The sequence below is a fragment of the Triturus cristatus genome, chromosome 2_2 (assembly GCF_964204655.1).
Source record: "Triturus cristatus chromosome 2_2, aTriCri1.1, whole genome shotgun sequence".
NCBI lineage: Eukaryota > Metazoa > Chordata > Amphibia > Caudata > Salamandridae > Triturus > Triturus cristatus.
This window is the reverse complement of record NC_140582.1, coordinates 1,266,738,269-1,266,763,882: the sequence shown is the minus strand read 5'-3', so window position 1 is coordinate 1,266,763,882 and position 25,614 is coordinate 1,266,738,269. Positions and strand designations below refer to the sequence as shown.

At 46.7% G+C, this 25,614-nt stretch overlaps 1 protein-coding gene across 2 annotated transcripts in view; it reads left to right on the top strand.

Moving 5' to 3' along the window:
• The window catches only part of LOC146863563 (CD5 antigen-like), a 654,574-nt gene that overhangs the window by 62,367 nt on the left and 566,593 nt on the right, over window positions 1-25,614 (top strand). For both annotated transcript variants that reach the window (XM_085643025.1, XM_085643024.1), the window contains one exon: window positions 17,687-18,004. In XM_085643025.1, the coding sequence (XP_085499151.1) occupies window positions 17,687-18,004 (318 nt within the window). The remainder of the gene's footprint in view (window positions 1-17,686; window positions 18,005-25,614) is intronic.

Genomic DNA, 25,614 nt, shown 5'->3' with positions numbered 1-25,614 from the left:
AGCTCTTCTCGTCCTTGGATCTTATGCTCCTCCTGGTACACCATGAACAGAGACTTCGATCCAGCTCGTTAGCTCTTCTCGTCCTTGGATCTTGTGCACCTCCTGGTACATCGTGAAGAGGATCTTCTCTCCAGCTCGTTAGTTCTTCTTATCCTTGGATGTTGCGCTCCTCCTGATACACCATGAACAGAGGCTTCTCCTCAGCTCGTTAGATCTTCTCGTCCTTGGATGTTTTGCTCCTCCTGATACACCATGAACTGAGGCCTCTCCTTAGATCAATAGCTCCTCTCATCCATGGATGTTATTCTCCTTCTGGTACAAAATGAACCAAGGCTCCTCCTCATTAGCTCTTCATCCTTGGATGTTGCGCTCCTCCTGATGCACCATGAAGAGAGTCTTTTCCTCAGCTCGTTATCTTTTCTCGTCCATGGATCTTGTGCTCCTCCTAATACACCATGAACAGAGTCTTCTCTCCAGCTCGTTAGTTCTTCTTGTCCTTGGATGTTGTGCTCCTCCTGATACACCATGAACAGAGTGTTCTTCTCAGCTTGCAGGCTCTTCTCGTACTTGGATGTTGCGCTCCTCCTGGTACACCATGAACTGAGGCCTCTCCTTAGATCATTAGCTCTTCTCGTCCTTGGAAGTTATGCTCCTTCTGGTATAAAATGAACCGAGGCTTCTCCTCAGATCGTTAGCTCTTCTTGTCCTTGGATGTTGCACTCCTCCTGATGCACCATAAAGTGAGGCTTATCCTCAGCTCATTAGCTCTTCTCGTCCATGGATCGTGTGCTCCTCCTGGTACACCATGAACAAAGGCTTCTCTCCAGCTTGTTATCTCTTCTTGTCCTTGGATTTTGTGCTCCTCCTGGTACACCATGAACAGAGTCTTCTCTCCAGCTCGTTAGTTCTTCTCATCCTTGGATATTGCGCTCCTCCTGATACACCATGAGCAGAGGCTTCTCCTCAGCTCGTTAGCTCTTCTCGTCCTTGGATGTTGCGCTCCTCCTGGTACACCATGAACTGAGGCCTCTCCTTAGATCATTAGTTCTTCTCGTCCTTGGAATTTATGCTCCTTCTGGTATAAAATGAACTGAGGCTTCTCCTCAGATCGTTAGCTCTTCTTGTCCTTGGATGTTGCACTCCTCCTGATGCACCATAAAGTGAGGCTTATCCTCAGCTCATTAGCTCTTCTCGTCCATGGATCGTGTGCTCCTCCTGGTACACCATGAACAGAGGCTTCTCTCTAGCTTGTTAACTCTTCTCGTCCTTGGATTTTGTGCTCCTCCTGATACACCATGAACAGAGTCTTCTCTCCAGCTCGTTAGTTCGTCTCATCCTTGGATGTTGCGCTCCTCCTGCTTCACCATTAACTGAGGCCTCTCCTTAGATCATTAGCTCTTCTCGTCGTTGGATGTTATGATAGTACTGGCAAAAAAAGTACCAAGGCTTCTCCTCAGCTCGTTAGCTCTTCTCGTCCTTGGATCTTGTGCTCCTCCTGGTACTCCATGAACAGAGACTTCTCTCCAGCTCATTAGCTCTTCTCGCCCTTGGATCTTGTGCTCCTCCTAGTACACCATGAACAGAGACTTCTCCTCAGCTTGTTAGCTCTTCTTGTCCTTGGATGTTGCGCTCCTCCTGGTACACCATGAACTGAGGCCTCGCCATAGATCATTAGCTCTTCTCATCCTTGGATGTTGTTCTCCTTCTTTTACAAAATGAACCGAGGCTTCTCCTCAGCTCGTTAGCTCTTCTCGCCCTTGGATCTTGTGCTCCTTCGAGTACACCATGAACAGAAGCTTTTCCACAGCTCATTAGCTCTTCACGTTCTTGGATCTTGTGCTCCTCCTGGTACACCATGAACAGAATCTACTCTCCAGCTTGTTACCTCTTCTCGTACTTGAATCTTGTGCTCCTCCTGGTACACCATGAACAGAGTCTTTTCTCCAGCTCGTTAGTTCTTCTTGTCCTTGGATGTTGCGCTCCTCATGATACACCATGAACAGAGGATTCTTCTCAGCTTGCAGGCTCTTCTCATACTTGGATGTTGCGCTCCTTCTGGCACAAAATGAACCAAGTCTTCTCCTCAGCTCATTAGCACTTCTCGTACTTGAATCTTCTGCTCCTCCTGGTACACCATGAACAGAGTCTTCTCTCCAGCTCATTAGTTCTTCTTGTCCTTGGATGTTGTGCTCCTCTTGATACACCATGAAGAGAGGGTTCTCCTCAGCTCGTTAGCTCTTCTCGTACTTGGATGTTGTGCTCCTCCTGGTACACCATGAACTGAGGCCTCTCCTTAGATCATTAGCTCTTCTCGTCCTTGGATGTTTTGCTCCTCCTGATACACCATGAACTGAGGCCTCTCCTTAGATCAATCACTCCTCTCATCCATGGATGTTATTCTCCTTCTGGTACAAAATGAACCGAGGCTCCTCCTCATTAGCTCTTCACATCCTTGGATGTTGCGCTCCTCCTGATGCACCATGAAGAGAGTCTTTTCCTCAGCTCGTTATCTTTTCTCGTCCATGGATCTTGTGCTCCTCCTAATACACCATGAACAGAGTCTTCTCTCCAGCTCGTTAGTTCTTCTTGTCCTTGGATGTTGCGCTCCTCCTGATACACCATGAACAGAGTGTTCTTCTCAGCTTGCAGGCTCTTCTCGTACTTGGATGTTGCGCTCCTCCTGGTACACCATGAACTGAGGCCTCTCCTTAGATCATTAGCTCTTCTCGTCCTTGGAAGTTATGCTCCTTCTGGTATAAAATGAACCGAGGCTTCTCCTCAGATTGTTAGCTCTTCTTGTCCTTGGATGTTGCACTCCTCCTGATGCACCATAAAGTGAGGCTTATCCTCAGCTCATTAGCTCTTCTCGTCCATGGATCGTGTGCTCCTCCTGGTACACCATGAACAAAGGCTTCTCTCCAGCTTGTTAACTCTTCTTGTCCTTGGATTTTGTGCTCCTCCTGGTACACCATGAACAGAGTCTTCTCTCCAGCTCGTTAGTTCTTCTCATCCTTGGATATTGCGCTCCTCCTGATACACCATGAGCAGAGGCTTCTCCTCAGCTCGTTAGCTCTTCTCGTCCTTGGATGTTGCGCTCCTCCTGGTACACCATGAACTGAGGCCTCTCCTTAGATCATTAGCTCTTCTCGTCCTTGGAAGTTATGCTCCTTCTGGTATAAAATGAACTGAGGCTTCTCCTCAGATCGTTAGCTCTTCTTGTCCTTGGATGTTGCACTCCTCCTGATGCACCATAAAGTGAGGCTTATCCTCAGCTCATTAGCTCTTCTCGTCCATGGATCGTGTGCTCCTCCTGGTACACCATGAACAGAGGCTTCTCTCCAGCTTGTTAACTCTTCTCGTCCTTGGATGTTGCGCTCCTCCTGATACACCATGAGCAGAGGCTTCTCCTCAGCTCGTTAGCTCTTCTCGTCCTTGGATGTTGCGCTCCTCCTGCTACACCATTAACTGAGGCCTCTCCTTAGATCATTCGCTCTTCTCGTCGTTTAATGTTATGATAGTACTGGCAAAAAAAGTACCAAGGCTTCTCCTCAGCTCGTTAGCTCTTCTCGTCCTTGGATCTTGTGCTCCTCCTGGTACTCCATGAACAGAGACTTCTCTCCAGCTCATTAGCTCTTCTCGCCCTTGGATCTTGTGCTCCTCCTAGTACACCATGAACAGAGACTTCTCCTCAGCTTGTTAGCTCTTCTTGTCCTTGGATGTTGCGCTCCTCCTGGTACACCATGAACTGAGGCCTCGCCATAGATCATTAGCTCTTCTCATCCTTGGATGTTGTTCTCCTTCTTTTACAAAATGAACCGAGGCTTCTCCTCAGCTCGTTAGCTCTTCTCGCCCTTGGATCTTGTGCTCCTTCTAGTACACCATGAACAGAAGCTTTTCCACAGCTCATTAGCTCTCCTCGTCTTTGGATCTTGTGCTCCTCCTGGTACACCATGAACAGAATCTACTCTCCAGCTCGTTACCTCTTCTCGTCCTTGAATCTTGTGCTCCTCCTGGTACACCATGAACAGAGTATTTTCTCCAGCTCGTTAGTTCTTCTTGTCCTTGGATGTTGCGCTCCTCCTGATACACCATGAACAGAGGATTCTTCTCAGCTTGCAGGCTCTTCTCATACTTGGATGTTGTGCTTCTCCTGGTACACCATGAACTGAGGCCTCTCCTTAACTCATTAGCTCTTCTCATCCTTGGATGTTGTTCTCCTTCTGGTACAAAATGAACCGAGGCTTCTCCTCAAATCGTTAGCTCTTCTTGTCCTTGGATGTTGCGCTCCTCCTGATGCACAATGAAGAGAGGCTTATCCTCAGCTCATTAGCTCTTCTCGTCCTTGGATCTTGTGCTTCTCCTGGTACACCATGAACAGAGGCTTCTCTCCAGCTCGTTAGCTCTTCTCGTGCATGGATCTTGTGCTCCTCCTGGTACACCATGAACTGAGGCCTCTCCTTAGATCATTAGCTCTTCTCATCCTTGGATGTTGTTCTCCTTCTGGTACAAAATGAACCGGGGCTTATCCTCAGCTCATTAGCTCTTCTCATCCTTGGATGTTGCGTTCCTCCTAGTACACCATGAACTGAGGCCTCACCTTAGATCATTAGCTCTTCTCGTCCTTGGATGTTATGCTAGTTCTGGTACAAAATGAACCAAGGCTTCTCCTCAGCTCGTTAGCTCTTCTCGTCCTTGGATCTTGTGCTCCTCCTGGTACACCGTGAAGAGAGTCTTCTCTCCAGCTCGTTAGTTCTTCTTGTCCTTGGATTTTGTGCTCCTCCTGATACACCATGAACCGAGGCTTCTCCTCTGCTCGTTAGATCTTCTCGTTATTGGATGTTTTGCTCCTTCTGATACACCATGAACTGAGGCCTCTCCTTAGATCATTAGCTCTTCTCATCCTTGGATGGTATTCTCCTTCTGGTACAAAATGAACCGAGGCTTCTCCTCCTTAGCTCTTCTCATCCTTGGATGTTGCGCTCCTCCTGATGCACCATGAAGAGAGTCTTCTCCTCAGCTCGTTAGCTCTTCTCGTCCATGGATCTTGTGCTCCTCCTAACACACCATGAACAGAGTCTTCTCTCCAGATCGTTAGTTCTTCTTGTCCTTGGATGTTGCGCTCCTCCTGATACACCATGAACAGAGGGTTCTTCTCAGCTTGCAGGCTCTTCTCGTACGTGGATGCTGCGCTCCTCCTGGTACACCATGAACTGAGGACTCACCTTAGATCATTAGCTCTTCTCGTCTTTGGATCTTGTGCTCCTCCTGGTACACCATGAAAAGAGGCTTCTTCTCAGCTCGTTAGTTCTTCTTGTCCGGATGTTGCTCTCCTCCAGATAACCATGAACAGAGGCTTCTCCTCAGCTTGTTAGCACTTCTCGTCCTTGGATGTTGTGCTCCTCGTGGTACACCATGAACTGAGGCCTCTCCTTAGAACATTAGCTATTCTCGTCCCTGGCTGTTGCGCTCCTCCTGATGCACCAAGAAGAGAGGGTTATCCTCAGCTTGTTAGCTCTTCTTGTCCTTGGATCTTCTGCTCCTCCTGGTACACCATGAACAGAGTCTTCTCTAACGCTCGTTAGTTCTTCTCGTCCTTGAATTTTGCACTCCTCCTGATAGACCATGAACAGAGACTTCTCCTCCGCTCGTTAGCTCTTCTCATCCTTAGATGTTGTGCTCCTCCTGGTAAACCAAGAACTGAGGCCTCTCCTTAGATCATTAGCTCTTCTCGTCCTTGGATGTTATGCTCCTTCTGGAACTAAATGAACCAAGGTTTCTCCTCAGATTGTTAGCTCATCTCGTTCTTGGATGTTGCGCTCCTCCTGATGTACCATGAAGAGAGGCTTCACCTCAGCTCGTTAGCTCGTCTCATCCTTGGATCTTGTGCTCCTCTTGGTACACCATGAACAAAGGCTTCTGTCTAGCTCTTTATCTCTTCTCGTCCTTGGATCTTGTGCTTGTCCTGGTACACCATGAGTAGAGTCTTCTCTTCAGCTCGTTAGTTCTTCTTGTCCTTTGATGTTGCGATCCTCCTGGTACACCATGAACTGAGGCCTCTCCTTAGATAATTTCTCTTCTCGTCCTTGGATGTTAGGCTCCTTCTGGTACAAAATGAACCAAGACTTCTCCTCAGATCGTTAGGTCTTCTTGTCCTTGGATGTTACTCTTCTCCTGACACAACATGAACAGAGGCTTCTCCTCAGCTCGTTTGCTCTTCTCGTCCTTGGATGTTGTGCTCCTCCCGGTACACCATGAGCTGAGGCCTCTCCATAGATCATTAGCTCTTCTCGTCCTTGGATCTTGTGCTCCTTCTGGTACAAAATGAACCAAGACTTCTCCTCAGATCGTTAGGTCTTCTTGTCCTTGAATGTTGCTCTCCTCCTGATGCACCATGAACAGAGGCTTCTCCTCAGATTGTTAGCTCTTCTCGTTCTTGGATGTTGCGCTCCTCCTGATGCACCATGAAGAGAGGCTTCTCCTCAGCTTGTTAGCTCTTCTCGTCCTTGGATCTTGTGCTCCTCCTAGTATACCATGAACAGAAGCTTTTCTCCAGCTTGTTAGCTTTTCTCGTCCTTTGATTTTGCGCTCCTTCTGATACACTATGAACAGAGGCTTCTCCTCAGCTCGTTAGATCTTCTCGTCCTTAGAAGATGCGCTCCTCCTGGTATACTAAGAACTGAGGCCTCTCCTTAGATCATTAGCTCTTCTCGTCCTTGGATGTTATGCTCCTTCTGGTACAAAATGAACCAAGGTTTATCCTCAGATTGTTAGCTCTTCTCGTCCTTGGATGTTGCGCTCCTCCTGATGCACCATGCAGAGAGGCTTCTCCTCAGCTCATAAGCTCTTCTCGTCATTGAATCTTGTGCTCCTCCTGGTACATCATGAAAAGAGGCTTCTCTCCAGCTCGTTAGCTCTTCTCTTGCTTAGATCGTATGCTCCTCCTTGTACACCATGAACAGAGTCTTCTCTACAGCTTGTTAGTTCTTCTTGTCCTCAGATGTTGCACCCCTCCTGATACACCATGAACAGAGGCTTCTCCTCAGCTTGCTAGCTCTTCTTGTACTTGGATGTTGCGTTCCTCCTTGTACACCATGAACTGAGGCCTCTCCTTATACCTCTAGCTCTTCTCGATCTTAGATGTCATGCTCCTTCTGGTACAAAATGAACCGAGCATTCTCCTCAGATCGTTAGCTCTTCTCGTCCTTGGATCTTGTGCTCCTCTTGGTACACCATGAACAGAAGCTTCTCTCCAGCTTGTTAGCTCTTCTCGTCCTTGGATCTTGTGCTCCTCCTGGTACACCATGAACAGAGTCTTCTCTCCAGCTCGATTGTTCTTCTCGTCCTTGGATGTTTCGCTCCTCCAGATACACCATGAGCAGAGGCTTCTCCTCAGCTCGTTAGCTCTTCTCGTCCTTGGATGTTGCGCTCCTCTTGGTACACCATGAACTGAGGTCTCTCCTTAGAACATTAGCTCTGTTCGTCCTTGGATGTTATTCTCCTTCTGGTACAAAATGAACCAACCCTTCTCCTCAGATCGTTAGCTCTTCTCGTCCTTGGATCTTGTGCTCCTCCTGGTACACCATAAACAGACTCTACTCTCCAGCTCGTTAGTTCTTCTCGTCTTTAGAAGTTGCGCTCCTCCTGGGACACCATGAACTGAGGCATCTCTTTAGATCATTAGCTCTTCTCGTCCTTGGATGTTGCACTCCTCCTGATGCACCATGAAGAGAGGCTTATCCTCAGCCCATTAGCTCTGCTCGTCCTTGGATCTTGTGCTCCTCCTGGTACACCATGAATAGAGGCTTCTCTCCAGCTCGTTAGCTCTTCTCGTCCTTGGATCTTGTGCTCCCACTGGTACACCATGAACAGAGTCTTCTCTCCAGCTCGTTAGTTCTTCTCGTCCTTGGATGTTGCGCTCCTCCTGATTTACCATGAAAAGAGGCTTCTCCTTAGATCATTGGCTCTTCTAGACCTTGGATTTGGCGTTCCTTTTGGTACAAAATGAACTGAGGATTCTCCTCAGATCATTAGCTCTTCTCGTCCTTGGTTGTTGCGCTCCTTGTGATGCACCATGAAGAGAGGCTTCTCCTCAGCTCGTAAGCTTTTCTTGTCCTTGGATCTTTTGCTCCTCCTGGTACACCATGAAGAGAGGCTTCTCTCCAGGTCGTCAGCTCTTCTCGTCCTCGGATCTTGTGCTCCTCCTGGTACACCATGAACAGAGTCTTCTCTTCAGCTCTTTAGTTCTTCTTGTCCTTGGATGTTGCGCTCCTCCTGATACACCATTAACAGAGGCTTATCCTCAGCTTGCTATCTCTTCTCATACTTGGATGTCGCGCTCCTCCTGGTACGCCATCAACTGAGGCCTCTCCTTAGATTATTGCTCTTCTTGTTCTTGGATGTTATGCTCCTTCTGGTACAAAATGAACCAATACTTCTCCTCAGATCGTTAGGTCTTCTTGTCCTTGGATGTTTCTCTCCTCCTGATACACCATGAACAGAGGCTTCTCCTCTGCTCGTTAGCTCTTCTTGTCCTTGGATTTTGTGCTCCTCCTGGTACACCATGAACTGAGGCCTCTCCTTAGATCATTCGCTCTTCTCGTCCTTTGATGTTATGCTCCTTCTGGTACAAAATGAAACAAGGTTTTTCCTCAGATTGTTAGCTCTTCTCGTCCATGGATGTTGCGCTGCTTCTGGTACAAAATTAACCAAGGTATTTCCTCAGATTGTTAGCTCTTCTCATCCTTGGATCTTGTGCTCCTCCTGGTACACCTTGAACAGAGGCTTCTGTCCAGCTCGTTGGTTCTTCTCATCCTTGGATGTTGCACTCCTCCTCATACACCATGAACAGAGGCTTCTCCTCAGCTTGTTAGATCTTCTCGTCCTTGGATGTAGTGCTGCTCCTGGTACACCATGTACTGATGCCTCTCCTTAGATCATTAGCTCTTCTCGTCCTTGGATGTTTTGCTCCTTCTGGTACAAAATGAGCCAAGGTTTCTCCTCATATTGTTAGCTCTTCTCGTTCTTGGATGTTGCGCTCCTCCTGATGCACCATGAAGAGAGGCTTCTCCTCAGCTCGTTAGCTCTTCTCGTCCTTGGATCTTATGCTCCTCTTTTTACATCATGATCAGAGGCTTCTCTCCAGCTCATTCACTCTTCTCGTCCTTGGCATTTGTGCTCCTCTTGGTACACCATGAACAGAGTCTTCTCTCCAGCTCGTTAGTTCTTCTTGTCCTTGGTTGTTGCGCTCCTCCTGATAAACCATGAACAGAGGCTTCTCCTCAGCTTGCTAGCCCTTCTTGTACATGGATGTTACACTCCTCCTGGTACACCATGAACTGAGGCTTCTCCTTAGATCATTAGCCCTTCTCGTCCTTTGATGTTATGCTTCTTCTCGTACAAAATGAACCGAGGCTTCTCCTCAGATTGTTAGCTTTTCTTGTCCTTGGATGTTACACTCCTCCTGATGTACCATGAAGAGAGGCTTCACCTCAGCTCGTTAGCTCTTCTCATCCTTGGATCTTGTGCTCCTCTTGGTACACCATGAACAAAGGCTTCTGTCCAGCTCTTTAGCTCTTCTCGTCCTTGGATCTTGTGCTTGTCCTGGTACACCATGAACAGAGTCTTCTCTTCAGCTCGTTAGTTCTTCTTGTCCTTGGATGTTGCGCTCCTCCTGGTACACCATGAACTGAGGCCTCTCCTTAGATCATTTCTCTTCTCGTCCTTGGATGTTATGCTTCTTCTGGTACAAAATGAACCAAGACTTCTCCTCAGATCGTTAGGTCTTCTTGTCCTTGGATGTTGCTCTCCTCCTGACACAACATGAACAGAGGCTTCTCCTCAGCTCGTTAGCTCTTCTTGTCCTTGGATGTTGTGCTCCTCCTGGTACACCATGAACTGAGGCCTCTCCTTAGATCATTCGCTCTTCTCGTCCTTGGATGTTATGCTCCTTCTGGTACAAAATGAAACAAGGTTTCTCCTCAGATTGTTAGCTCTTCTCGTCCATGGATGTTGCGCTCCTTCTGGTACAAAATTAACCAAGGTATCTCCTCAGATTGTTAGCTCTTCTCATCCTTGGATCTAGTGCTCCTCCTGGTACACCTTGAACAGAGGCTTCTGTCCAGCTCGTTGGTTCTTCTCATCCTTGGATGTTGCACTCCTCCTGATACACCATGAACAGAGGCTTCTCCTCAGCTTGTTAGCTCTTCTCGTACTTGGATGTAGCGCTGCTCCTGGTACACCATGTACTGATGCCTCTCCTTAGATCATTAGCTCTTCTCCTCCTTGGATGTTTTGCTCCTTCTGGTACAAAATGAGCCAAGGTTTCTCCTCATATTGTTAGCTCTTCTTGTTCTTGGATGTTGCGCTCCTCCTGATGCACCATGAAGAGAGGCTTCTCCTCAGCTTGTTAGCTCTTCTCGTCCTTGGATCTTGTGCTCCTCCTAGTACACCATGAACAGAAGCTTTTCTCCAGCTCGTTAGCTTTTCACGTCCTTGGATGTTGTGCTCCTTCTGATACACTATGAACAGAGGCTTCTCCTCAGCTCGTTAGATCTTCTCATCCTTAGAAGATGCGCTCCTCCTGGTACACCAAGAACTGAGGCCTCTCCTTAGATCATTAGCTCTTCTCGTCCTTGGATGTTATGCTCCTTCTGGTACAAAATGAACCAAGGTTTATCCTCAGATTGTTAGCTCTTCTCGTCCTTGGATGTTGCGCTCCTCCTGATGCACCACACAGAGAGGCTTCTTCTCAGCTCATAAGCTCTTCTCGTCCTTGAATCTTGTGCTCCTCCTGGTACATCATGAACAGAGGCTTCTCTCCAGCTCATTAGCTCTTCTCTTGCTTAGATCGTATGCTCCTCCTTGTACACCATGAACAGAGTCTTTTCTACAGCTTGTTAGTTCTTCTTGTCCTCAGATGTTGCTCTCCTCCTGATACACCATGAACAGAGGCTTCTCCTCAGCTCATAAGCTCGTCTTGTCCTTGGATCTTGTGCTCCTCTTGGTACACCATGAACAGAAGCTTCTCTCCAGCTTGTTAGCTCTTCTCGTCCTTGGATCTTGTGCTCCTCCTGGTACGCCATGAACAGAGTCTTCTCTCCAGCTCGATTGTTCTTCTCGTCCTTGGATGTTTCGCTCCTCCAGAAACACCATGAGCAGAGGCTTCTCCTCAGCTCGTTAGCTCTTCTCGTCCTTGGATGTTGCGCTCCTCTTGGTACACCATGAACTGAGGTCTCTCCTTAGAACATTAGCTCTGTTCGTCCTTGGATGTTATTCTCCTTCTGGTACAAAATGAACCAAGGCTTCTCCTCAGATCGTTAGCTCTTCTCGTCCTTGGATCTTGTGCTCCTCCTGGGACACCATAAACAGACTCTATTCTCCAGCTCGTTAGTTCTTCTCGTCTTTAGAAGTTGCGCTCCTCCTGGGACACCATGAACTGAGGTCTCTCTTTAGATCATTAGCTCTTCTCGTCCTTGGATGTTGCGCTCCTCCTGATGCACCATGAAGAGAGGCTCATCCTCAGCCCATTAGCTCTGCTCGTCCTTGGAACTTGTGCTCCTCCTGGTACACCATGAAGAGAGGCTTCTCTCCAGGTCATCAGCTCTTCTCGTCCTCGGATCTTGTGCTCCTCCTGGTACACCATGAACAGAGTCTTCTCTTCAGCTCTTTAGTTCTTCTTGTCCTTGGATGTTGCGCTCCTCCTGATACACCATTAACAGAGGCTTATCCTCAGCTTGCTATCTCTTCTCATACTTGGATGTTGCACTCCTCCTGGTACGCCATCAACTGAGGCCTCTCCTTAGATTATTGCTCTTCTTGTCCTTGGATGTTATGCTCATTCTGGTACAAAATGAACCAATACTTCTCCTCAGATCGTTAGGTCTTCTTGTCTTTGGATGTTTCTCTCCTCCTGATACACCATGAACTGAGGCCTCTCCTTAGATCATTCGCTCTTCTCGTCCTTGGATGTTATGCTCCTTCTGGTACAAAATGAAACAAGGTTTCTCCTCAGATTGTTAGCTCTTCTCGTCCATGGATGTTGCGCTCCTTCTGGTACAAAATTAACCAAGGTATCTCCTCAGATTGTTAGCTCTTCTCATCCTTGGATCTTGTGCTCCTCCTGGTACACCTTGAACAGAGGCTTCTGTCCAGCTCGTTGGTTCTTCTCATCCTTGGATGTTGCACTCCTCCTCATACACCATGAACAGAGGCTTCTCCTCAGCTTGTTAGCTCTTCTCATCCTTGGATGCAGTGCTGCTCCTGGTACACCATGTACTGATGCCTCTCCTTAGATCATTAGCTCTTCTCGTCCTTGGATGTTTTGCTCCTTCTGGTACAAAATGAGCCAAGGTTTCTCCTCATATTGTTAGCTCTTCTCGTTCTTGGATGTTGCGCTCCTCCTGATGCACCATGAAGAGAGGCTTCTCCTCAGCTCGTTAGCTCTTCTCGTCCTTGGATCTTGTGCTCCTCTTTTTACATCATGATCAGAGGCTTCTCTCCAGCTCATTCACTCTTCTCGTCCTTGGCATTTGTGCTCCTCTTGGTACACCATGAACAGAGTCTTCTCTCCAGCTCGTTAGTTCTTCTTGTCCTTGGTTGTTGCGCTCCTCCTGATAAACCATGAACAGAGGCTTCTCCTCAGCTTGATAGCCCTTCTTGTACATGGATGTTACACTCCTCCTGGTACACCATGAACTGAGGCTTCTCCTTAGATCATTAGCCCTTCTCGTCCTTTGATGTTATGCTTCTTCTCGTACAAAATGAACCGAGGCTTCTCCTCAGATTGTTAGCTTTTCTTGTCCTTGGATGTTACACTCCTCCTGATGTACCATGAAGAGAGGCTTCACCTCAGCTCGTTAGCTCTTCTCATCCTTGGATCTTGTGCTCCTCTTGGTACACCATGAACAAAGGCTTCTGTCCAGCTCTTTAGCTCTTCTCGTCCTTGGATCTTGTTCTTGTCCTGGTACACCATGAACAGAGTCTTCTCTTCAGCTCGTTAGTTCTTCTTGTCCTTGGATGTTGCGCTCCTCCTGGTACACCATGAACTGAGGCCTCTCCTTAGATCATTTCTTTTCTCGTCCTCGGATGTTATGCTTCTTCTGGTACAAAATGAACCAAGACTTCTCCTCAGATCGTTAGCTCTTCTTGTCCTTGGATGTTGTGCTCCTCCTGGTACACCATGAACTGAGGCCTCTCCTTAGATCATTCGCTCTTCTCGTCCTTGGATGTTATGCTCCTTCTGGTACAAAATGAAACAAGGTTTCTCCTCAGATTGTTAGCTCTTCTCGTCCATGGATGTTGCGCTCCTTCTGGTACAAAATTAACCAAGGTATCTCCTCAGATTGTTAGCTCTTCTCATCCTTGGATCTTGTGCTCCTCCTGGTACACCTTGAACAGAGGCTTCTGTCCAGCTCGTTGGTTCTTCTCATCCTTGGATGTTGCACTCCTCCTGATACACCATGAACAGAGGCTTCTCTCAGCTTGTTAGCTCTTCTCGTCCTTGGATGTAGCGCTGCTCCTGGTACACCATGTACTGATGCCTCTCCTTAGATCATTAGCTCTTCTCCTCCTTGGATGTTTTGCTCCTTCTGGTACAAAATGAGCCAAGGTTTCTCCTCATATTGTTAGCTCTTCTCGTTCTTGGATGTTGCGCTCCTGCTGATGCACCATGAAGAGAGGCTTCTCTTCAGCTCGTTAGCTCTTCTCGTCCTTGGATCTTGTTCTCCTTCTGGTACAAAATGAACCAAGGCTTCTCCTCAGATTGTTAGGTCTTCTTGTCCTTGGATGTTGCGCTCCTCCTGATGCACCATGAAGAGAGGCTTCTCCTCAGCTCGTTAGCTCTTCTCGTCGTTGGATCTTGTGCTCCTCCTAGTACACCATGAACAGAAGCTTTTCTCCAGCTCGTTAGCTTTTCTCGTCCTTGGATGTTGCGCTCCTTCTGATACGCTATGAACAGAGGCTTCTCCTCAGCTCGTTAGATCTTCTCGTCCTTAGAAGATGCGCTCCTCCTGGTACACCAAGAACTGAGGCCTCTCCTTAGATCATTAGCTCTTCTCGTCCTTGGATGTTATGCTCCTTCTGGTACAAAATGAACCAAGGTTTATCCTCAGATTGTTAGCTCTTCTCGTCCTTGGATGTTGCGCTCCTCCTGATGCACCACGCAGAGAGGCTTCTTCTCAGCTCATAAGCTCTTCTTGTCCTTGAATCTTGTGCTCCTCCTGGTATATCATGAACAGAGGCTTCTCTCCAGCTCATTAGCTCTTCTCTTGCTTAGATCGTATGCTCCTCCTTGTACACCATGAACAGAGTCTTTTCTACAGCTTGTTAGTTCTTCTTGTCCTCAGATGTTGCTCTCTTCCTGATACACCATGAACAGAGGCTACTCCTCAGCTCATAAGCTCATCTCGTCCTTGGATCTTGTGCTCCTCTTGGTACACCATGAACAGAAGCTTCTCTCCAGCTTGTTAGCCCTTTTCGTCCTTGGATCTTGTGCTCCTCCTGGTACGCCATGAACAGAGTCTTCTCTCCAGCTCGATTGTTCTTCTCGACCTTGGATGTTTCGCTCCTCCAGAAACACCATGAGCAGAGGCTTCTCCTCAGCTCGTTAGCTCTTCTCGTCCTTGGATGTTGCGCTCCTCTTGGTACACCATGAACTGAGGTCTCTCTTTAGAACATTAGCTCTGTTCGTCCTTGGATGTTATTCTCCTTCTGGTACAAAATGAACCAAGGCTTCTCCTCAGATCGTTAGCTCTTCTCGTCCTTGGATCTTGTGCTCCTCCTGGGACACCATAAACAGACTCTACTCTCCAGCTCGTTAGTTCTTCTCGTCTTTAGAAGTTGCGCTCCTCCTGGGACACCATGAACTGAGGTCTCTCTTTAGATCATTAGCTCTTCTCGTCCTTGGATGTTGCGCTCCTCCTGATGCACCATGAAGAGAGGCTCATCCTCAGCCCATTAGCTCTGCTCGTCCTTGGAACTTGTGCTCCTCCTGGTACACCATGAAGAGAGGCTTCTCTCCAGCTCGTTAGCTCTTCTCGTCCTTGGATCTTGTGCTCCTCCTGGTACAACATGATGGTACAACATGAACAGACTCTTCTCTCCAGCTCGTTAGTTCTTCTCGTCCTTGGATGTTGCGCTCCTCCTGATTTACCATGAAAAGAGGCTTCTCCTTAGATCATTGGCTCTTCTAGATCTTGGATTTGGTGTTCCTTCTGGTACAAAATGAACTGAGGATTCTCCTCAGATCATTAGCTCTTCTCGTCCTTGGATGTTGTGCTCCTTGTGATGCACCATGAAGAGAGGCTTCTCCTCAGCTCGTAAGCTTTTCTTGTCCTTGGATCTTTTGCTCCTCCTGGTACACCATGAACAGAGTCTTCTCTTCAGCTCTTTAGTTCTTCTTGTCCTTGGATGTTGCGCTCCTTCCGATACACCATTAACAGAGGCTTCTCCTCAGCTTGCTATCTCTTCTCATACTTGGATGTTGCGCTCCTCCTGGTACGCCATCAACTGAGGCCTCTCCTTAGATTATTGCTCTTCTTGTCCTTGGATATTATGCTCCTTCTGGTACAAAATGAACCAAGACTTCTCCTCAGGTCGTTAGGTCTTCTTGTCCTTGGATGTTTCTCTCCTCCTGATACACCATGAACAGAGGCTTCTCCTTAGATCATTCGCTCTTCTCGTCCTTGGATGTTGTGCTCCTTCTGGTACAAAATGAACCGAGGCTTCTCCTCAGATCGTTAGCTGTTCCTGTCCTTGGCAAAAGCTCTCCTCCCAAACCCGGCTACCTCTAGCACACAAGAACACTTTCTCCGACTATGGAATCATGTGAGCGCACCTGCAAGGAAAAGCACATTGCAGCACAAGAAAATCTTTCACGTTGAAGGTTAGACACTGAAATCCCAAATGCTTAAGGCCTTTGGATAAGCTAACTTAATAGAACATTCAAATACACAGCAAACGCAAGTCTCTTGTGTACGTAAAATGTATATCTGAGTGTGCACATAAAAGTACAATGTTAATAATTAACTCACAGCACCTATGCAATATATTTAAAACAATTTTACAGAAACAATCCATGAGAACTACGACTTTTCGTATTATTTCTAGTTGTTAGATCACTCTGATACATGATTTCTATGATTTCTCTAATTTCTACAGTGAAGCGACTGATTAGACGTCTAATGCTTTACTTTATATTAATAAGATTAAGGCACACTGCATGGTTAGGCATGCTTGATACACGTAAATACTGTACTCCTGCAACTAACTTAGTAGAGGCCACATTACACTGCCCTTTTCAGTTATAATTCAGCTTCTCTTGTAAAGCAGCTTTACTTGAAGTTTAGATGTGGGACCCTTGGTGTAAATGCATTTCATAGTAAATGATTAAATATTTCTGCACTGAGCCCTGCAGTAGACTTCTGTTCATCCTGCAAACTCGAATGTGAGATGATGGAAGATGCACTACTTTTCTCCACTGCATACTCTGCTGTGCCGGACTGGATTATGCTGCCTGTTAGGGGGGTCTCAACAGAGCTTTTCCATGAGAACCATGAGAACTGACTCGCAGGAGACTCTTGTATATAGTGGAGCAAGGGTTTTAAGCTCGATGACCTCATGAGATGGTGTTTTTTGATTTTTAAAAAATATGTCATTTTATTTATGGTTTTCTTGTTCTGTGAATGAATGCACCCAGTGGGACTCCTGTCTGGATCACAGACACCCACATCTGTGGCCCAATGAGGAGCTCAATGGTGGTTTGATTTTTTTATTAGGTTGAAAAACTATCCAATCAGTGTCCTTTCTTCACATGTAGGTGTGTCATAACACACAGGAACAGATCAAGTCCATGACAATGTGAAGTCAGGATACTTCAATGTGGTCTTCACAAGGTCACAATGTTGGCACATTCCAGCCTCATGCAAAAGGCCCTCTTACATAACGCATGGTACTGTTTTTATCAGAAAATAATAGGGAATATTTTATGGGAGGACTTTAGGCATTTGTTTGAGTTTCTGAAGTTTTATGTCACTCAAAACATGGGATTCTGCGAGCACGATCCGCATCAATTCCTTTCTGTCCAGTTTGGATCAATGTCTGGAGTTTTGTAGGTTCCCTCAGTGCTGTCACACCCCGAAACGCAAATACTGCAGGAGCCCCCCAGTGCTGAATCATGGAGGGGTCCCCTATGCTCTGGACCCAGACAGGAGCTCTCAGAACAGGGAGCTGCAACCTGTGCACAGTGCCAGAGGGGGCCCCTAGAGCAGTCACCCCCGCACACCCTGGGGCTGCTGGGGCTAATGTTACACCACTGGTGTCACCCATGAACTTGCCTAGTATTAAAAAGATTCCTGAGTGTCTAGTGTGGATTTCTACTCAAACATATGGGAAACCACACCCTGAGGATGCAGGCGAATGCTGATTTGGGTCATTCCATGGCAGAGGTACGTTCCTGTGTGAGTAAAACTGAAGGGTGAAAAGAGATATTGATAAGAGGTTTACACGCCAGCAGGTCGCCCTGAATGTAACGAAAAAATGTACTATTTTATAAGTGTATTGTGTGAGCTCATGCTTGGAAAGTTCTAATGCTGATATTTTAGCAAACACTCTGGCACAGGGGTTTGTAAATATCCAGGCAGTGAAAGGGTTTATAGAATGAGAATGATTTGCATTTCTTCTGTTTCTGCAGCTTACTTTATGCCAGTTGTACTGACGCATTCCAAGGATCCCTGTGTTGGGTTTTTGCGGATTAAATTCCCTAAATGGGGAAGAGTGTGTAACCACCAGTGGGACATGAAGGATGCTGCAGTGGTCTGTAGAATGCTGGGATGTGGAGTTCCAGTTTCAGCAACAACCGGATCTTCATTTATTAAAAATAGATATGAGCCAGTACTGATTTCAAATGTACAGTGCAATGGAGATGAACACAGGCTCTCAGAGTGTCCCTACACCACCAAGATACCCCAGGATTGCGATACCACGAAGTCCGCAGGAGTGCGCTGCACAGGTAAGAAACAATCAGTATTATGAGATCTCACTTCCTGGTAAGAGATGTAAACAATGTCTCTGCATCTTTGTAAAGCAAAGCTAACAACAAAGTAGCAGAGTGCTGTACAGTAAACTGGAGAGCATTGCAGTGTGGCGAGGCGCAAGTGGGAGCAGAATGAGGAGGAAACATGGTCCACAGAGATGGTGGACACGAGGACTGGTCTGTAACCAGAGGCTGTGAGCCCAGAAATACGTTGGAAGTAAGGTTGACTTTAGGGCATTTTAAGGTAACATGGTTATAGTGAAATTGGATTTTGATTGTATTGTTTTTCACAGAATCCACAAAACCATAGCATTTCCAACCCAAACCAACCACCTGCCAGTATCTCGCGTGGCTTCCGTATGATCATTTTTGCTACTTTTAAACAGGTCCAACCTTTAAATGCTGCCAAGTAGATCTTCCTTAACCCGCACACCTCCCACAATTTAGCAGGACATTATGGGTCAGATGTACGACCATTTTTTGGAGTCACAAATGGGAGATCGGCCTGTTTGAGACCACATAAAAGGGTCCAAGCATGTACAAACGTTATTTTGCGAGTCACTGATTCACAAAATAGCATTTGCGACTCTTGCTATTAGGAAGGGGTATCCCTTCCTCATAGTGATTCTCAATGGCATGTACTATTGTTTTGAAAACGCATTTGAGCTCGCAAAACACTCGCAGTTTTCCACCTTCTTCAAGCTGGTGGTAAACCACTCGCAAATGTGAAGGGGTACCCTGGGGACCCCTTCTCCTTTATAAGACTGTGAGAAAATATTTTTTAAGAGGGACCACTGCCTGCTCTTAAAAAACAAGCATTGGCATAGCCAATAGGTCTCGCTTTTGGGACCTTATAAGTATTTACTTATGCAGCACAATATCCTTGGTGCAACAACAACTGTTGCATGACAAAACACTTATAAGGTCCCAAAGGCGAGACCTATTGGCTATGCCAATGCTTGTTGCTGTCGTTGTGGTACTGGAATATATAGGGATGCTATTTGTCACAGTTTACATTTGGATTAGATCATTGATGACACTATTGTTCATAGGATGATGATGTCTCCAGTGTCATTTTCTTGCTGCCCAGGTCATGCTGAGGGGTTCCTTTTCTGGTGTTTCTGCTGTCCTGACCGAGCCAAAGGTCCTGCTGCAGTTATCTCTTCCCTTTGTGTGTGTGGTTGTCGTTGTGTGTGTGAGGTTGTGGTTGTGTGTGTGTGTGAATGTGTGTGGTTGTGGGTGTGGTTGGTGGTGTGGGTGTGGGTGTGGTTGTGTGTGTTTGTTTGTGTGTGTGTGATTGTGTGTGTTTATGTGTGTGTGGTTGTGTGTGTGTGTGTGCGTTTGTGTGTGTGTGGTTGTATGTGACGTTGTGTGTGTGGTTGTGTGTGTGGTTGTGTGTGTGGTTGTGTGTGTGTGGTTGTGTGTGTGGTTATGTATGTGTGGTTTTGCATGTGTGGTTGTGTATGTGTGGTTGTGTGTGTGTGGGGTTGTGTGTGTGTGTGAGTATGTGTGTGTTTATGTGTGTGTGGTTGTGTGTGTGTGTATGTGGTGTTTTCCCATTTGTAAGCCCTGCAAATGCGCAGTGTTACTATACCAGATTAATGGTGATCAAATTGCCGACCTCGAAATGCACAAAGGCTGTCTGTTTTGCAGGGATTTGAACATTTGACTTGCAGAGCAGTGCAGATATTAGCAGTGATCATTTAACTTACAAAGCCATCATTTCGGTTCGATTTCGATATATATAGTTTGTGTTTCTCATGTCACTACCCGCATACAATTATTCAGAAGGAATAAAAGTGTAATGGCGATGGAGCAACTTACACTTCTAAAGGAGAGTTTGTAGATTTTTCTGCGCTGTAGCCCGATTTTATTGATGATTTCGACAAAGAGTTAGTAAAATTCAGAGATGCTGTTTACCTATTGGCTTGAAGAAGAAACCTCTCTTTCTTGTATTCTGTGGAGGGCTACGCAGTATTCAAGTCTGCTGCTCGTAAATGTCCTTACAACGAACATAGCATAACTCGTATTGTTATTTTGAGTTGCTTGTTCGTTTTCTGTCCTCTGGGGGCAGTGGTGCTGAGAACATGATGTGCTCCAAGTGGATTGAGAAATGGAGAGACTGCAGACAGTGCTGGCAGCCAGGGATGGTATGCTGTGGCAGGACTACAGAGTGAGAGACCAGGGTCTTTACAATGGAAGTACTGTCTGCTCCTCAGCACACTTTTAATGATGTGCTCCCAGTGCAAACAGGGTAGTACTTCCAATGTTTTAAAGAAATATGCACAGGCGCGAATGCTCTCAGTGGAGAGCACATAAGTGAGAGACACATTTCAAACGGGACCTTGAGCAGACCCTGCCATATATTCAAGAGGGGTCAAGGATCCCCACATAGGTGGGCATACTGTTTAACTGCACCTACCTGCTTGGGGGGATTCTTTCCACCTCGTGGCACACACTCAGTTACAACTCCTTACAGAATGATTGCCCTGGCAGCTGCATTTATACTACACCAAGGCTGCAAAGGTGTCCTGTCCTTTGCATGGAGCCACGCCCACATACAAATGAGGAAAGTCCCCCTTGTGAATCCGCCATTACACATTTTGCGCTGGCCAGATCAATGTAAGAAATATAGAAACACAAGTGTCTGCGTTCCCTTCGATACAAACAAAGTGTTCCAGCGGGGCAAACAGTCTGCACCAGCTCCTCTGCACTCCTTGTCACACTGTGTGTTACGGCCCTAGGACAGCATAACATTATACGAGTTCTGGTGAGAGGTCTCAAGTATATGATGCACTCAGAGTGCACAGTGAGATCGGAAGGGCTTGCTGCGATAGCAATGCATGGAGTGCAAGTTATATCACATGGTGAACAAGATGGCAGCAGCACTGCACGGCTAAGGTCACCCCTTCCAAGTGTCCACCCATCGACTGATGAGGTTGCAAGGTTTGGAATCCTGGCTGTCTGAAATAGGTCCCATCCACTAGCTCGAGGTTCTGAGAACTATGTTAAGGGAACTGGGCCTAGACCACAAGCACAGCTGCTACATTTTCAGTATGTTTACGTATGAGTAATATTTGTATGTTTGCAGTGTCTAGATGTGTGGCTTTTGTGTTTCTCATGTGCGATACTTTATGGCACGTAGAAAACTGATGCAATTTCGAGCTGTCCAGTCCTGTTTATGCCTTCATGTGAAAGCGTAGTTGTCGCCAGACAATTATGTGAGTATCACCAGGAGAGGGGCTTTGGTTCCGCCCACATGCTGAGAGCCACGAGTACATATTTTGCTTGGGCAGATGTATGCTTCCAAAAAAAGTGCTTGCCCTCCATGTGATCATTTTGTTAAATGAACCAGCTGCCTGAGCTTGAACTTCCAGGGGGAAGCACATGCCATTGTAAGGCTATAAAAGTTTCTTAGATAACCAGATAATTATTTGCATTTTTGTCTGGTAGCAGCACAGATGGGAGGAGGAGAACAGTCATGGGTTTTTAGTTCTGGCTTGACAGTGCATTCATATAATACAGACCTATTGGGGTTGCCAATGGGTGTTTTGACTTGCCGTTTAGTACATAGTGTTAGGTTTTTAGAATGAAAATATCACAATTGCAATAACCAGAATTCACTGGAAAAATAAATGCCCGAAGGAACTAAAACCAGACTTAAGGAAAGTAGACGTGTCCTGTATTACATGTGCTCTTTTAAAGAATCCCCATCTAGTCACATTATTTTCAATTGATCTATTACCACAGCAAAAGCTCTTAATCTTCTGACGGCCAAAACAGGGGCAAAAGCACACTACAGCGTTGGGTGTCAAAAAGCATTCCACTTTAGCAAATGTTTTCACAAACCTATAGGCATAGAACAACAACAGTTAAGGCTTTAACTCAAACACTTTCAAATAGATAGCTACAACATTCTGGCATAAAGCAACTAAACCATTTATAAAGCGTTTTCAAGGATTACCTTTTTTGAAGATGCGAGTATAGGTTTTGCAATAAAAGATCAGTGCAGGCCAGCGGCATTTATGAGGAGTCATGGACCCCAGGCCAGGGAGCAGACTAAGACAAGCACTTGAGCACGCAAAAGTGAAAGATATCAGAATCTGACGCGGCCGTGAAAGTGAAACTTGATCAAGATCGCGCGGCTGCGTCAGTTTCACGGTCTCCAGGAGCTGTTGTAAAAGTGCCTCTGAATGGCCATATGGGGGCTGCGCGCGGGTCCGCAAGCTGGTGGCCAAGCAAAGTGCCGAAAGACAGATGGGACATGAAGATAAGGCGTGTTAGTCATCGCGATCACGATCGCAGTGAAAGTGATCACGATGATGCAGTGCTGCTGGCTGGCCTAGCGCACGGCGGCTGCGCGCGTGCATGCTCACGTCCACGCAAGCGCTAGGCCAGCCAGCAGCAGTTAAAAAACACACATACAAAATGTCTCTCCTAGCGAGCACATGCGCTGGGCTCAGCGAGACCTAATGAAACTGAAAAGTTGATTTTTCTTTTTTAAATGCACCCCATCTTTCTTTGAGAAAAACGGCCTGTATTTTAAAAAAAAACACTGCTTTATTGAAAAAGCAGTCCCAGACTTCGTGGTCTGCTGACCCCAGCAGGCCACCATCCCTGTGAGTGCTAGCCATTCCCAATGGGGTCACAAATTGCGCTTGACTCATGAATATTAATGAGTCATGCAATTTGCGACCCCATTGGGAATCACAAACAGTGTCTAAGACACTGTTGTACATGCACTTTTGCAAGTCGCAAGTTGCGAGTCGCAATTCCACGCAATTTGCGATTCACAAAAGTGAATGGTCGCACATCTAGCCCTATGTGTATTGGATAAGACATCAATACTCCTACCAGAGACAGTCAAAAACACATTTATTTGGTTTGTGGGTTGTTGGAACACCTTTCCTCCCAAGGAAGCACACACAAGAACTCCACTGTAAGAAATTGTATCAATGTTTGTGGTGGGTGACTTCCCACCTCAAGTAAAAATCACAACACTCGTCAGGGTGAACCCTGAAAGTCACTAAATTAACTTTGCGCTCTGCCCCTGGTAGGTATGGCACAGTGTAGACAGGATGGATATAGCTCATGGTGCAAAGTTAATATGCAGTATCACAACAATAGCAAAATCAAAACACCAAGCAATACAAATTTAAAATTAGAAAAGTAGAGTAAAATATAAAAATAAACACTATAACAACACAAAACCAAGACAAATAGTGTTAGAAAGCACAAAGCTCCAATTGTACTGAAGGGTTGGAATAGACAAGGACCTAAGAGTGATTTCAGGCCTACCTGGAGAGCAGATAGGATGTACCAACCATGTTAAACCCAGTCGGAGGTTTTACCTTGGGACTAAGTCAAGGAAATGGAAGACGAAATCCTTAAGTAACTCAGTATTTTTTTCAAAGCACAACCTAATCACCCATAAGAGTCTCAAGGCGCTGGGGGCCGTCGAGGAGATTAAGTGAGCTATTGCACAGAGTCACATGATGCTGAGCTGATCTGCCTCTGGCGCTGGGGATTGAACCATGAGCCCCGCGCTCCAGAGTCAGCCATCCTAGCTGCTGCGCCACACCTCTCCCACCTTAAGAGAGGCAAGTCAGCAGTCTTTTCAGAAGAAGACCTCATGAAGTCGGATATGCATTGGACATGGTCCCACTGATAGCTCAGAGAAGGAAAAGTTTAAATGTCGCACCCAGGGGAGTCCTGTGGTTGGATACTTTTGCCGCCAACTTCTGGTCAAGATTTTTACCTTAAGACTTAATCTCAGAATTGTGAGAAGTTGGCCTGGTATATGCTGTCCACTAATTAAAGTGGGCACCTTGTACCAGTCCAAACAACCCCTTATGGTGATAGGTTAAAGACAACCTTTATTGAAAGCTATCCTAGTGGTAGCTCTGGAGAGCAGCCTTCAGGCTAAGTCTTGAAGGAATGTATAGCAGCTTGTTTTACCAGTCTATAATCTCTTGAATGACCAAATGAAAGGACAACCACACCAGGTATATCTTAAAAATATATGTATTTAAGATAAAACACACCCCTCTAGTCTCTTTATGAGGCTGGAGTTCAAAGTACTTAAGTTACAAGTCAGTATTCAACAGTAAAAGCACAAATACACGTTTGGGACCTAGGGGCATACCAAACCATATACCAATAAAGTGGTATAAGAACCACGACTGAGCTAGACACAAGGACTAGAGCCTTTAGAAGTACTTGGGCCCCAAGGAATCACCCAAGGTAGTGACGTAGGGGACCCACGTGGGACGTGTGCATTGTTAGAACACAGCCGCGAATCGCTGTTAACTTCTACGGGGAAAGTCGCGGTTTGAAAATTACAAGATAAGGACACTTAAAGGATGACTACAAGCAAACCCTTTTGGACTTAGAGGTGTCTAGGGCCAACACCCATGGTAGCACTGGAGTACTTGAGTTACCTCGAGTTAGCTCACCCAGGGAAGCCGGGTGCATAGGTGTCTTTTGGAGTCGGGTCGCGGCGTCGTTTTCAATGGAAGCTGGCAAAGAAGTGCTGCTGCCGTGAAGAAGAGAAGTGTCCGAAGAGATCCAAGCCTGGATCGAGAATGGAAGAAACCTGAAAGCAGAGGGGACAGAGTCTGGGTCACTTACCAGTGACTAAGGGCACGATAGTCCAATGCCCACAGATGTCAGGTGCTTCAGGTGAGTTGACGGGTGTCTTGACTCTTCAGCCACGAAGTCCAGGAGGTGTCTACAACAACCAGGAGCTGGATTCGAGCTGTCCCGCGAAGTCTGTCGAGTGCTGCGGTGTCGGCGACCAGAATGGATCCAACAAGCCTTGGCAACGGCAAGTCAAGTGGAAATAGAAGAACAACGTCGTTGCACACCAGCAAGGTCTGGGGGACTCACCCAGCAAGGGTAAGTCAGGGCACATCGGGAGCAATCAGAAAATCCCAATCAGAAAAGGAGTTACCTTTGTGGGGACCCACTAGCCAATGGACTAGCGATTGTGTAGGAGCCTCAAGCAGTCGCACTGGAAACTGGCCCACAGGTCACTCGTGAAGTGGAGGCCAGAGATCTTTGGTGCAGTTGGTGCTCAAGGCTAGGGGTACTCAGAGCCCAAAGCACAACTTCAATGAAGACCAGGAAGATGATGTACCAGTAAAAGTTCACGGTGTCCAGGGGACATTGTACCACATCACCCACGATAGCCGCGGGCCTCAGCTTTGCTGTAGACTCAGGGTAGCCTCTGGTGATGCAAAGACTTCGGTGTCCAGCAGGATCTTCAGAGTTGCAGACTGGACAGTTGCTTCTTTGGTGCCTGCCACGCAGGGGAGTCACTCCTGGACCCCAAGGGAGATTTCTTCAGTCTTCTAGTTGAAATAGAAAGTCGAAGGTCCAGGATATATGCTGCAGAGTTTCATCCAGGGTAATCCAAAGTCTCAAGGACTGGGTTCCTATACTTATACTAAGATAGGGGGTTGGACATACTCTGCGGACCCACCTATGGAAGGGTTTGGAAGGAGGGGTGGTTACACCCATTTCCTTTTTCCAGTTTCACACCAGAGCAGGGGCAGGTAGCCCCTATAACCGGTTTGAAATGGACT